The 14,569-nt window shown below is 35.0% G+C and overlaps 2 protein-coding genes across 2 annotated transcripts; one reads left to right on the forward strand and one right to left on the reverse strand.

The window, feature by feature from the left end:
• Positions 1–142: 142 nt before the first annotated feature.
• On the reverse strand, positions 143–2,850 carry mettl27 (methyltransferase like 27). The gene is made up of 6 exons (XM_016228833.1): positions 2,790–2,850; positions 1,694–1,815; positions 1,489–1,617; positions 1,246–1,381; positions 874–966; positions 143–382 (listed from the first exon to the last, which is right to left on the reverse strand). The coding sequence occupies exons 1-6, from the start codon at positions 2,818–2,820 to the stop codon at positions 165–167; spliced, it is 729 nt and encodes a 242-aa protein (XP_016084319.1). The 5' UTR covers positions 2,821–2,850; the 3' UTR covers positions 143–164.
• nf2b (NF2, moesin-ezrin-radixin like (MERLIN) tumor suppressor b) lies at positions 2,194–9,660 on the forward strand. The gene is made up of 17 exons (XM_016228832.1): positions 2,194–2,454; positions 3,081–3,187; positions 3,277–3,402; positions 3,500–3,622; positions 3,787–3,870; positions 3,959–4,027; positions 4,117–4,199; positions 4,280–4,355; positions 4,740–4,877; positions 5,052–5,126; positions 5,200–5,313; positions 6,163–6,285; positions 6,538–6,755; positions 7,545–7,647; positions 7,738–7,877; positions 7,971–8,121; positions 9,009–9,660. Exons 2-17 carry the CDS (start codon positions 3,098–3,100, stop codon positions 9,054–9,056), a joined length of 1,761 nt encoding a protein of 586 aa, XP_016084318.1. The 5' UTR covers positions 2,194–2,454; positions 3,081–3,097; the 3' UTR covers positions 9,057–9,660.
• The last annotated feature ends 4,909 nt before the right edge of the window (positions 9,661–14,569 follow it).

Raw genomic sequence — 14,569 nt, forward strand, 5'->3', positions numbered from 1 at the left:
AGATCATGTTTAAGCTTATCTCTTGTCAAGTATTTTCAAAACAAGTGATAATATAATTTCTGAAAAAATACCACCACCTGCTGGTGGAATAAGAACTATTTAGAATAGCTGCATGGATTACTGAGCACATTTGGTTATTGGGTTTCCCTTGTGTGGTCCTAAAATCATGGACTGCATTTAAAACCTTTCTGATACAAATAAATTGCGCCTGGAATGTACCCGCTGTCCTGTTCTGAAACGGCCTTCTCCCACTCCTCCACCTCAACTACAGTCACACGGCTCCATTTCTGCTCTTCTTCAAGTGCTCTGATCATTTGCTCCAGCTCAGCCTTGTACTCCCGGTTATCAGGGTTCCCTCTTGTAGTCATGCACACATAGCCACCTGTTATAGAGAATGATGGAGTTTAGGAAAATATCTGAAATGTACATGTTCTGTATGCATCCAAAAGTACAACAATGACATCACATTAATAAAACCACAAAGTTGTTGAATAGTAACACTGTGGGCTGTCTGAAAGCTTAGGCAGCTGACTGCAGTGATTTGTGCAGGAAACTGATTTTGCATGGGCTTCTGAGACAGCATAATAGTTCATTATTTACAACTAATTAAGGAGAGCTTTTGTGATAACTAAGCAAATATTTAGTTACTACAATACGAATTTCTCGCTAGAAATGACATCAAAAGTGGAAAAAGTTGTTGAAAAACGTACATTTACATAGGATTGTGGGATATCACAGGCAGTGAAGAATACATGCGAAATGTGATAGGATCATTGTATTTAGATGTGCCTTGTTGCCTTCCTGTCTCTGTATACGGCCTGCAGAGGCAGCATTTTTCAGCTTTCGGATGCAGCTGTGAAATTTACAAGTTACCTGGTTTTGTAGCATCCCAGAGTTCTCTGATGACTGTTAAAGGCACGTGCCCAACGCTTAGAGCTCCAACAATTATAACAATATCATGTGTTTCTGAGACAAAGGAGAAAAAAGGCATGTTTTATGATACAGGTTATTAGTTGTAACACCTAAAACATGGGTGAATCAAAATGTGAATTCTTTATGTGCAGAATGTCCTACTGACCTAGCGAGTTCTTTTCAACAAAGATATGGTTTATCTGGTTTATCTTAAACGGTTATCTTTATTACAACAGTCTGAAATTGCAACATGACATCCAAACAGGCATTTCTGATAAGAAAATACAGATTACATTTTGACAGTAAAAGCATTAAAGTCCACAGCATGGTTACCAGATTTAACAGGAACTTCATCTTGACCGAGCAGGCATTGCGTAAGCTGCTGATAAAGTCCAGTTTTCTTTGCCAACTCCAGCATCTTCAAACTTCCATCTATTCCAACAAAATGACGAAACCCCATTTTCTTCAGCTTTCCTCAAACAAATGGGATCGAGAAAAAAAATATATCACTCTTTGCTTTACCAGGTTTATCATGTTGTCTTGTGCCCACTAGAATTCAAATAAAGCAATGCTTACATGCGCAGAGACTAGGCCTGTTCCACAGGCCACATCCAGGACAGCGGCCTTCTCTCTGTCACCTCTGAAAAATGAGCTCACACACTCAGCTGCCAACAAGGGGGCACGGTAATCCAGCAGCGCTACATCCTGAGAAAACAAATTACAGATGAAAATAGTTTTACTGGAAAAAGTGCTGGGAAAAGTACTGGTGCCTAAAGTTTACCTGCTCATAGTTTTCAGCCCAGGTATCATAGAAGCCAACCTTATCTTGGGCCCCTGTGTTTTTATGGGCCGACAGGATCACATTTCTCACGTCAGAAAAGGTCCAACTGCTGTTTGCCATTCCTTTATGAAAAATTACACAGATCCAGGTGTCATTTAGGGCAATTTCTTACAGAATATTTTTATGACCTCCATACAGGTCCATACATTTATATGAAGTTTATATAAAAGATATATGTACACATACAGATGTACTGCAGATTGCATTTGGATAAAATCATGCATGTATGCATTTGTAAATACACATCTACATGCAAATATATGAAACTCATGTCACATATAAACTACATTAAAAATGTACTTAAACATTAGTCTTTTATTAAAATGTTATTTCATTGAAAGGGTGCACATAAATCACTGTTTTATTAAAAAAAATACTTTTTTTATAATAAATTGATAAATTGTTATTCTTCGTCTTTCCAGTAGAGGGCGGCAAAGAAAATCAACAACAAAGTATTCCAAACTCCCTATCCAACACATTCTACCCAAGATAACATCAGATTTATATTCCACAACCGCCCAGCTGGTGGTTTAATAAGAAAATGGACGCTTTTAAAGAGTTGTAAACACTTTTCGACTGCTTTATAGTGATTTCCATGTAGGGGAACAAACCAAATCCGGTTTGCATTGTTGTGGTTTAGCGGAGAGACTGGAAACTCCTCGCCGTGGATCGGGCCTGTTTCAACACATAACCTATTCACGGTAACTGATTGATATTTAGCTTGTTTCATTCCTAAATCTTTCAAGAAATATTTGCAGATATTTCCTTTACAGTTTAATGTGACATTTCGCCGCTTCAAACGGAGAAAATACGTTAGCTTAATGTTTTAGGTTGGGTTTAAAAAAAAAGATTCTCAACCTTTGTTAAGTCGCATAACAGTTAACGTTACTTACTGCTCGCTCGCTATAACATGGCAGACTGTGATGTTTTCCGACTCAAAAAAGATGAAAACTGATAATGTTTTCCTTGAAAATGAATAGAAGTCTTTAATCTACAGCTTTGCATGTAAATAATGATTAGCGTGTATGCGACCTACCTGTGGTCGTCTGACTCCATGCATCTGCCATGTGAATTGTGAAAGTAACGTTAGCACATAGATAGATTACATGCTGCGCTTATGATAATGTGAAGTATTTAATTAACTATTTTACATATTTTAAAATATATATCTTATAAATATTTATTTAAAACGATGAATTGTTCTCCCTTTGTTTATTTTTAATTTTTGGATTATATTTCCTCTGCTGCACAAATGCTTTTATGAATAAATGTTTACTTTAAAATTTGTAAAATATACTTGACTTTCACAGTAATTCTTTATTTTCAGGTGCTTAAGAAGTCACAATGTCGATTTTGGGTCTAAAAAAGAAGCAAGCAAAGACTTTTAAAGTCAAAGTCAGCACCATGGATGCTGAAATGGAGTTCAGTTGTGAGGTAAACATACATGAACATACAAAACGATGTGTTCTGTCTGGCCTGTCTGCCTGTATTATCATCTTTTTATGTTTATCTGTGTCTCATAGGTCAAGTGGAAAGGGAAAGATTTGTTTGACCTGGTGTGCCGGACCATTGGTTTGAGGGAAACGTGGTTCTTTGGCCTTCGATACACAGTGAAAGACACTTATGCCTGGCTGAAGCCTGATAAACAGGTGAGATGTAACAGCAGTGCAGAGCTGGTACTGAAAGCTTTATATAGTAATATAGGAATTGCTCTGACAAGTTTGTTGGATTTTTAAATCCATCTAGGTTTTGGATCAAGAAGTTCCGAAGGACTCTCCGATAACATTTCATTTTCTCGCCAAATTCTTTCCTGAGAAAGTCGAGGATGAGCTTGTGCAGGAAATTACTCAGCACCTCTTCTTCTTACAAGTATGTGGGAGTTGTTCTTGTGAATCTGGCATGATTTCTGTCCATGATGGTCTTTTTCCGCTCTACAGAAACCTCTTTTTGGGTTTTGCCATGATTGATCTTGTTTTCATTGAGAAAAGGTCTGCTAAAGTTGAAATTAAAACTCTTCCTGTTTCTTTACCAAGGTCAAAAAGCAGATACTAGATGAGGAGATATTTTGCTCTCCGGAAGCCTCTGTTCTTTTGGCGTCATATGCTGTTCAAGCCAAGGTAGGTCTCCATATCAGTTTTCAATCATAGGATGCATCTAATTATATACTGTCTATTAAATATTTCCTGTTTGTCTTCCTTTCTGCAGTATGGGGACTATGATCCAAACTTTCACAAGCCAGGTTTTTTAGCTCAAGATGAACTCTTGCCCAAAAGAGTGAGTGAGAATGGGTTCATTTATCAATCTCCAGCATTTGCATTCATCAACATGACTTGTGTGTTTGATTTCTGTGCTTTATTGTGCAGGTGCTGATGCAGTACCAGATGACACCAGACATGTGGGAAGAGAAGATAACAGCTTGGTATGCTGAACACAGAAATATCACAAGGTAAGACTGTGCATATCCTGTGGTGTCCATGTAAATTGCCTGGATATAAAAGACAGACTACATTTGTTTTGTGTTTGTAGGGACGAGGCTGAGATGGAGTATCTAAAAATAGCACAGGATCTAGAGATGTATGGAGTTAGTTACTTTTCTATTACAGTAAGTCTCTGTTCTTATTTCTTAAAATATTTCTTTATTGTAATATTTTCTTTATTTTTTGGGAGAAAGCTAACCTCTGCCAAACTCAATTTACACTGCGGTCCACACTTCATTTGTTATTTTGAAAATTAAAAAAAAGTAATTAATTAAAAACATTTATGTATTTATTTTTTAAAAAATTATTAAATTAGAAAAATGCAAAATAAAAGCATTTGGTTGTCTTGACTTTTGGATCCCACTGTGTTTATTGGTATTCAAAATTGAGATCAGTTGGAATGATTGCATTTCTCTTGGTATATTTTTAATGTATCTTGTGTGTAGTTACCGCCAAATTATAGTTGATGAATTATAAATGATGAATTAAATGTCTACTAAATCTCACAGCAAAATAAGAGGGACACAGAGCTGCTTCTTGGAGTTGATGCTCAGGGTCTTCATATCTACAGCCCCAACAACAAGCTCAGCCCCAACAAATCCTTCCCCTGGAGTGGAATCCGAAACATCTCGTACAGCGAGAAAGAGGTTGAGAGAGGAAATTCTTGACCAAAAATATTATTTTTCATTTACATTTTATTTATAGGTGCCTTACATGACACTCAAGGACACCTTACAATAAAACGGCAAACATTAAATGACAATATTGGTTATTATAGCCTAATTATTAATTAATAATACAGAATTGGTGTGTCTTCTCAGTTTACTATCAAACCATTGGACAAGAAAAAGGAAGTTTTTAAATTCTACTCCTCTCAGCTCAGAGTTAACAAACTGGTAAGTTACTTTCATAGGTGTTTCTGTAATAAAGTGTTTCAAACTAGTTGCTAATGTCATTTGTATAAATTAGATCCTACAGCTGTGTATTGGAAACCATGACCTGTTCATGAGGAGGAGGAAGGTGGATTCCATAGAGGTCCAACAGATGAAGGCTCAGGCCAAAGAGGAGAAGGCCAGGAAAAAGGTCTGTCTTTTTTCACTTCCATTCATTAGTTTAATGTTTATTGTCATTAACCTTTGTGGTGTTACATTTCTGATTTGTTCTCTTCAGTTCTCTTGAATTATTCATTTAATGTTTATTATGGTAATTGAGTATTCATTAAATATAATGAACAATACACCTATAAACATTATAATAACACTGAGGCATTATACACTAACTTAAAGGTTTATCTTCAGTATAGAATATGGTACACTATAATAGAATAAAGTACACTATCGTTAAAAAGTTTGGGGACAGTACATTTTTAATAATAGAAAATTTTTATTTAAATTCTATTATAAATTTAATATAATTTAAGTTAACATTTTCATTCAGCAAGGACGCTTTCAATTGATCAAAAGTGACCGAGAAGACAATTATAATGTTTTAAATATTTCTCTTTCAATTAATGCGGTTCTTTTAAATTTTCTATTCATCAAAGAAAACATAAACTGTTTCCAAACTAATATTAGGCAGCACAGCTGTTTTCAACATTGATAAAAGTAGTAAGAAATGTTTCTTGAGCATCAAATCGGCATATTAGAATGATTTGTAAAGGATCATTTGACACTGAATATTGGATTAATGGCTGTTGAAAATTCACCTTTGCCATCAAATAAATAAAATTTTCAAATGGAAACAGTTTTTTTAATATTGTGAACTATTATTACAATTAACTTTTTTACTGTATTATTGATCAAATAAATGTAGTTTTGGAGACCATAAGCAATGCCTTTGAACATGTACATGAATTAATCAGATTTTTTAAAATGTATTTAGTGTCATCTTGTGCAAGATCTCTCCCATTGTCTTGTGTGTGTGTGTGTTTAGGTTGAGCGTCAGATTCTTGCACGGGAGAAGCAGATGAGAGAGGAAGCGGAGCGAGCGAAAGAAGAGATGGAGCATCGTCTGTTCCAGCTACAGGACGAGGCTCGAATGGCCAATGAAGCTCTAGTGAGGGTTTTGCCAAGCTTGAAATTGAGGGATGCCAAATAGTTGACTTTCTTTTCCCCGCCAGCTTGTAATATATGTCCTCATAGCCCCAGCGGTATAAAAGTATGTGGTCCAGACGTAAATTTGGGATGAACTGCAGAGCTATTAAGGTCCAAACCATTGTCCTGGACTCCCATTAGAATTCCATCCATGCTCTGAGACTCCCTGAGCCTGATCCGGTAAGCCTTTCTTTATCTGTCTCCCTTTCTGCAGCTGCGCTCCGAGGAGACGGCCGACCTTCTGGCAGAGAAAGCCCAGATCGCAGAGGAGGAGGCCAAACTGCTGGCCCACAAAGCAGCTGAAGCAGAACATGAGAGGCAGAGGCTGGAGGTCACAGCCCTCAAAACCAAAGAGGAGAAGAGACTGATGGAGCAGAAGATGAGAGAAGCAGAACAACTGGCAGTTAAGCTTGTTGAGCAGTCGGAGAGGAGGTGGGCCAGTAGGGTTGTCAGTAGTTGATATCAGTACCAGTGAAAATTCTGGGTACTAATTTCACAGTAAAATGATCATGTTAATGAACACACTTCTTAGTTAAATATTTGAATATTAATATACACTGGCCAAAACTTGGAATATTAAGTTTTTTAAATGTTTTTGAAAAAAATTCTCTTCTGCTCTCCAAGGCTGCAATTATTTGATCAAAAATATAGTAAAAACAGTAATATTTTGAAATAACTGTTTTCTATTTTCATGTATTTTGAAATGTAATTTATTTCTGTGATAACAGCTGAATTTTCAGCAGCCATTACTCCAGTCTTTAGCGTCACATGATACTTCAGAAATCATTGATATGCTAATAAGCATTTTGTGCTCAATAATGTTTTTTAATCAAAGTTGAAATTTTTTGCCATTCAAATGTTTGGGGTATGAACAATAAAAAATTATAATTTAAACCTTGTATTCAGCAAGGAAGCATTTAATTGATCAGAAGTGACAGTACAGATTTTTAGAATGCTACAAAAACATAATATTTCAGATAAATGTCGTTCAATTAACTTTCTATTCATCAAGGAGTCCTGAAAAAAATGATCATGGTTTCCACAAAAAATATTAAGCAGCAAAAATAGTTTTTCTTCATTAAAATGTTACACACACACAAACATGCTGTAATTATATTAAAATACTTGACACTCAGTGCTGTGATTGTCCAACCAGAATCAAGTATTACAGAGACATTTAATTTGAGAAGGTCAATTCTTGTCTTGTATTTTGTGGTTCAGATTGAAGGAGGCAGACCACCTGAAACAGGATCTGAATGAGGCTAAAGATGCAGAACGGAGGGCAAAGCAGAAACTCCTGGAAATCACCAAATCAACATACCCTGTAATGCTGCTATGACATGTTAGAGAAGTATTCTGCTGTTTGTCATGCTTATTATGCTTTCAAAACATGTCATTTGTGTCATGCACTCAGTTAATAGCAGCATACTCCAGCCCTCCTCCATCCACTGGGCCAGAGAATCCAGATAGGACTGTAGACATGGCCAGCTCCATCAGAATGGACTTCAAGGACTCGGATATGAAAAGACTTTCCATGGAGATTGAGAGAGAACGGTACGCACTTGATCACATTCTGTCTGAAGAACTATTGAAAACTGAAGCTGAATATATGCTGCTGTCTTGTGTGTGTGTGTGTGTGTGTGTCAGGCTAGAGTACATGGAGAAGAGCAAACATCTTCAAGACCAGCTGAAGGAGCTCAAATCGGAGATTGAATCCTTGAAGTTGGAAGAGCAGCATCAGGCTGGACTCTACAGTCTCAGGAGTTACACTGAACCTCCTTATATTCCCCACAGCAATGTAAGAAACACTCCGGCATAATGAATGATCACCGCAACTAATTTATTGGAAAATAGGCTTTGATAGATGGTTAAGTCATATATCAAACATTTTGGGGTTGAATTTCCTGCAGAAATAACTAAAATAACTAAAACATACAACCATTCAGAAGTTTGGGGTCAGTAGGATTTATTCAGCAGGGGTGCATTAAATGTTTTAGAAGTGAAGTAAAGACTTTTATAATGTTATAAAAAATTATATTTCAAATAATTGTTGCTCTTTTGTAATTTCTATTCATCAGACAATCATGAAGTGTTTTTAACAAATAAAATAAAAATAAGAAATGAGCCCTAAATCAGCATTTTAGAATGATTTTGAAGGATCATGTGACACTAAAGACTGGAGTAATAATGCTGAAAATTCTGTTTGCTATAATAGAATAATCATATATTGTTATTTTAATATATACAGTATCAAAATAGAAAACATTTATTTTAATATTTTGCAATGTTTTTTACTGCATTTTTTAAATTAAATAAGCATTAAGAAAACATTACTGATATAAATACAGTTTGGTGGTCACTGGTCAGTAAGATTTTTTAGTTTTTTAAAAGATGTCTCTTATGCTCACCAAGGCTGCATTTATGTGTAAAAAAAAAAAAAGAGGAGGTTTTATTTATTTATTTTAATTAATTAATTTATTATAAATAAATAAGTTTAGAAATGTAATTACTTGGTAAAGGTGCACTGAACCACAAAGTGGATCTTTGCTGTCAAATTGCATGCATGTTTTAATCGAATTTAATCAGCAGAAAATGTTGTGTTTTTCCAGTTCCCATCATGAAATAGTTTGCATTCTTCAAAAGACTGTAACAGTGTTCTTATTCTGCCGGGTCTGTCTGTTGCAGAGGAATTCTGCCTACATGGCTCAGATGGCCTTCTACGAGGAAGTGTGAAAGAACAATCCAGTCTCTGTTTCAGGAGCAGGAGGGTCTGGAGAAGCAGTTTGCAGCTATCACTGAAGCATGCAACCTCATATACTGTGCTTTTAAGATTAATATATTTCTTTTACTTTTTTTGAGCAATTTGGTTTTGTGTACACTTCAATTCAGGTTTTACTACTACCACAAATTGTTTGGCACTTTCAAGCACATGAAACTGTGTTTGTTTACATGCCAAAAATATTTGCTGGATGTGCAAGGGACATTTCTGATACAGATAGTGCCTTCAGAATTCTCAAATCTTTGAGTGATGAACACAAGCATGTTGACAAGGTTGGAAGCCACCAGAAATACTAGGACTTAATCTTTTCCTATGGGATGCTTGATCAGTTTAACACTAGGTGCCTTTAACAAATGCCACAGATCAATTCATATCAACCAGTGTCAATTCATTTGATGTATTTGCATGTTTTGAACTGTGGATTGTGTTCTTTTTTTTAATTGTTTTTCTCCTTGGTGCTTTTTTGAATGTGTAGATGATTGATATTTTCCAGTACACTCCAGTGCTTTTGGAAAAGCTTGCACTACTCATTGGGCTGAATGATTATCTACCCATGCACTCTTTCTCGCGGTATGACTGGTCGTATAACCCGCTCGACAAGCACGTCAGCTGTAACTATCATATTCAGCAACAGAGGGAGATTGATGGCCTCTCTGTTTATAAATGTGCTGTACTCATCCATTTTGGCTGGAGACTCAGACTCTATCCGTGACAGTTTTTGATATAGTGATACACAGGCAGATTTATTGGTTTATTTACCGTTTTCTATTCCTAAATCAACTGACGCTTGGACTTGGTGTTATGGTTATGAGCCATGTTGACATTTCAGCACATTTACATCTGAGTGACATTTCAGATCTGTTTTTTTCCCCTTTAAAAATAGGTTTTTGGTTTTATTAGAGAATGCCAGAATGTCCTTTGTTTCAAAATGAAAAATGCAATGTATCCAATTACACAGGACACATACATTTTGTACTAATTTTAAAATGTTGTTTTTCTCCTTGGTGCTTTTTTGAATGTGTAGATGATTGATATTTTCCAGTACACTCCAGTGCTTTTGGAAAAGCTTGCACTACTCATTGGGCTGAATGATTATCTACCCATGCACTCTTTCTCGCGGTATGACTGGTCGTATAACCCACTCGACAAGCACGTCAGCTGTAACTATCATATTCAGCAACAGAGGGAGATTGATGGCCTCTCTGTTTATAAATGTGCTGCACTCATCCATTTTGGCTGGAGACTCAGACTCTATCCGTGACAGTTTTTGATATAGTGATACACAGGCAGATTTATTGGTTTATTTACCGTTTTCTATTCCTAAATCAACTGACGCTTGGACTTGGTGTTATGGTTATGAGCCATGTTGACATTTCAGCACATTTACATCTGAGTGACATTTCAGATCTGTTTTTTTCCCCTTTAAAAATAGGTTTTTGGTTTTATTAGAGAATGCCAGAATGTCCTTTGTTTCAAAATGAAAAATGCAATGTATCCAATTACACAGGACACATACATTTTGTACTAATTTTAAAATGTTTTGAATGCTTTTGGGTATAAAGATAGTGAGTTTGTTGCTGAAATGTTGATTTGAGAAAAACGTGCACTCGTGTATAAAGGGATGAGTTGTTAATTGTGTTGGAGGAGCTGAAAGGTTGTTATGCCTCATTATGTTACAGCATTTAGCAGCATTAATGGATTTTGGAGCAATATCTTTTGTAAATACACTACATGCATTGCTAAGTCTTAGTTTAAGTGCAAGACATTCCTGTTATCGTCAGCATGACTGTGCACATTAGCTTGAGATGTCTTGGGCAATTGTTCATGTTTTAATGAATGCCGCAACCAAGTTTGTCTTTATCCATCTGCACCACGTAAAGAACCTTGTTTTTTGCATAAATTTCATTATCAGCAAGGATCATTTTCACTCTCTGATTGATTGAAACACCTATCAGAGCACAAGTTGCCTTTGTTCAATATGTGTGCCATGGATTCAGACACAGATTGTCCATATGAATGTGTGGACATGCAGCAATCTCATGCGCAGTGAATTGTAAACTGATATACAAATAAACTGAAAAGATGCATTTGAGAGTTTCTGTGCTTCGTGTTTGTCTTCTGATGCAGGTACTGTGAAAAACAACAAGAGACCAAAACAGAGAAATCCAATTTGTGTGTCAGACCATTTATCTCACACTTGTTTCTGGTTATCTGCAGAACATCCAGTGCTTCAGTGTTTATCTCTTGAGGTTAAAGAACGAAGTGAAAGTCTCGAGAGTGTCTCACAATACGAAAAATTCCCAGTCGCTGCCAAAAGAGGGCGAAATAAACCACTTTATGCTGAATATCTCTTACAATGTGTTCTACTGAGCTTTAAAAAGATGGCTCTTTCTCTAGAAATTGATTAATAAAGATCAAATGACATTTCAGAAGAATTCTCTTTGTATCGTTACCTCATGGATATGACATTGATTTCTTAAGCCAGATAACGTTATTGGGGATTCAAGTCCCAGCTGGGGTGGGTTTCGTGGTGGTCCGGTGGAAGCATGTTGGGCCCATAACCCAAACGTTGATGAACTGAGACCATCTTTTTCTAAGACCTGCTGTTGTCTTCTGGGAAAGAGAAACCGTCACGAGCGAGAAAAAGGTTAGTAGTTGTTTAACAGTAGAGCGGATATGAAGTTCAAAAAGCCTTACATTTTTTTATTCTTACAGAAGTTTTAAAGAGCAACCTCCCTCACTAATGGTTGTTCATTGCAAATGTATGACACGTGATAAAGTTAAGGTCACAATCGAATACATTTCACAAACATCCTCCTACTTGTATTACTAGTTTTAGATGATATCATAACTAGCGCATTTCAATTTTTAGACATATTTAGATTTTTCTAAATTGCCTTTGTTTTATTATTTAGCATATTTGTATTTCTTCAGGCACTCTAATGTTTTGTGATAAAGGAAAGTGGCCTCCTTTGATACAGAAGTTATGGGTAGTTATAGTAGATTAATGATGTATCTGAGGCCTGTTATATTTTTTTCTGGTGGCTACAACAACAATCGGATCCACCCACAAATATTTAATGTACAGTGAAATATGGATGTGTCCAAAGCTGTATATTTTATCATGCATTATCATACATTACACATTCAAGGCCATCTGGCAAGTAGTTGAAAGAAGGTGGAAATCTTGTGGAAAATCCAACTTGGTGTTGAGGATTAGAACTAATTATATTATTTTCTGAAATTCCATTAGATGCGAGTTAGAGATGCAAATTGCTTTGAAGGACAGTTAGGCTTACAATGTGCATAAAGTGATCCAGATACTGTATTATCATCAAACACACCAGATCAGTCCATTTAAGTTAGTGAAATGTCCACTCATTGCAAACGTGTAAAATTTGGTATTTTTATTACTACTCATTTTATTTAGTTTTTTTTTTATTTTATATCCGTAACCATTAGTTTATATATAAATATATATATATATATATATGAATTATTATTAAATATATTATTAAAATTGAATGATATATAAAAATATAGTAATATAAAATTTTTATTATAAATTAATGTCAAAAGCTAGAACAAAAATTGGCATTTGTTTTTAAATAAATATTTATAAATATAATTTAATAAATAATAATGATTAAAAATATAATTATATATAATTGTATATTATATAATTTATGTAATAATATATTTAAATATATATATGAATGTAATTAATATATATTTAAATTAATTGAATTTGCATTAGAAAAAAGTTAAAGTATTTTATAATATTATTTAGAATATTAGAATTAGAATTTATATATTTAAATATATAAATTCTCAATTATATTTAAATATTTATAATAATAATATACAGTATCTCACAGAAGTGAGTACACCCCTCACATTTTTGTAAATATTTTATTATATCTTTTCATGTGACAACACTGAAGAAATGACACTTTGCTGCAATGTAAAGTAGTGAGTGTACAGCTTGTATAACAGTGTCAATTTGCTGTCCCCTCAAAATAACTCAACACACAGCCATTAATGTCTAAACCGCTGGCCACAGAAGTGAGTACACCCCTAAGTGAAAATGTCTAAATTGGGCCCAATTAGCCATTTTCTAATTGTCATGTGACTCATTAATGTTACAAGGTCTCAGGTGTGAATGGGGAGCAGGTGTGTTAAATTTGGTGTTATCGCTCTCACTCTCTCATACTGGTCACTGGAAGTTCAACATGGCACCTCATGGCAAAGAACTCTCTGAGGATCTGAAAAAAAGAATTGTTGCTCTACATAAAGATTTGGAATCGGGTTTGTATAAATACAAACAAATGCATGTATATATTTAAGAAAAATATGCTATGTTTATATATTAAACATATTTATATAAATGTATATACATGTAAATATTTTCTAAATATATAATGAATGTGTGTGTATTTATATATACATAATAAATAAATACAGTAAACATACATATATTATGTAAATAACTTTTATTTTGGATGCGATTAATCACGATTAATCGTTTGACAGCACTAATTTATATATATATATATATATATTTACATTTTATTTCTAATTTAATATAAAGAAATTGACCCAACATGCAACAATAGCAATGGCTGTTTTCTTAAGTATAAATGTGCTTAATAAATGTTTTGAATAGTGTAATTAATTTCATTGAAGTGGTAGCTTAATGTTACAAGATGCATGTTATAATTTATTTGTTATGTCTTGTAACATTTTTGTCACTTTTTATTGATTTTTAAAAAACCTGATTTACACAGAATCGTTAGAGTGTTGCATTATTGTTCACTGGACAGGCACTGAGTGTTTCTTTAGACACAAGCCAAGCATCAAACTGTGAAGGTCACATTTTTGTGCGTTTGCGATGGGGGTTGGGTCCCTCTCTTGTCTGGTCTTTTATTCCAGTATACTTCAGTGTTTAAGCGATGAGTCACCGAGTGTTTTGTACCTCGTACTGTAGGCACAGAGACATTGTTTCCCATCCAGCGCCTTCATGACTTGCCAGCTTAAAAATGTATGCAGATTTGTTACGGTCCCATTTCCACCACTAATGTGCTTCACATCCCGTGTTGCCCCTGGCAGCATTCTGCTCAAAAAGTTAGTAAATATGTTTTAAATAGACTTCACCATTGCAGGTATTTTTGAATATTTGTTTACTTGCAGTGGTAGACATTATTGCCTTTCAAGAAGCACTCTGGGAAAGCGAGCGGAGGCACATCGCTTTCGCTCGAGGCAGATCGCGAAATATTTTATATTCACGACACTCATATCTACTGTGTCACAGCACATATTGTTCAGATTGAACACATTTATATTTCCAAATGCTTCTGAAAACACTTTTATTTGATTCATTAGCCTAACCATTTCAAGTTGGAAAGCTGATGTTTTGCATTTTGAATATGTGCACTTTCCTCACTCAACAGAGCCGAATGACTGATGT

The sequence above is a fragment of the Sinocyclocheilus grahami genome, unplaced genomic scaffold (assembly GCF_001515645.1).
Source record: "Sinocyclocheilus grahami isolate Dianchi unplaced genomic scaffold, SAMN03320097.WGS_v1.1 scaffold344.1, whole genome shotgun sequence".
Taxonomy (NCBI): domain Eukaryota; kingdom Metazoa; phylum Chordata; class Actinopteri; order Cypriniformes; family Cyprinidae; genus Sinocyclocheilus; species Sinocyclocheilus grahami.

Bases quoted from the DNA above. Each gene is read 5' to 3' on its own strand.
- mettl27 (XM_016228833.1), bottom strand. From the start codon at position 2,820: ATGGCAGATGCATGGAGTCAGACGACCACAG. The intron at 1,816-2,789 runs GTAGGTCGCATA...TTTTTCATAAAG, and splicing joins ATGGAGTCAGACGACCACAG to GAATGGCAAACAGCAGTTGG. The intron at 1,382-1,488 runs GTAAGCATTGCT...GTTTGAGGAAAG, and splicing joins CAGGCCTAGTCTCTGCGCAT to CTGAAGAAAATGGGGTTTCG.
- nf2b (XM_016228832.1), top strand. From the start codon at position 3,098: ATGTCGATTTTGGGTCTAAAAAAGAAGCAAGCAAAGACTTTTAAAGTC. The intron at 6,756-7,544 runs GTGGGCCAGTAG...TTTGTGGTTCAG, and splicing joins GTTGAGCAGTCGGAGAGGAG to ATTGAAGGAGGCAGACCACC. The intron at 7,878-7,970 runs GTACGCACTTGA...TGTGTGTGTCAG, and splicing joins ATGGAGATTGAGAGAGAACG to GCTAGAGTACATGGAGAAGA.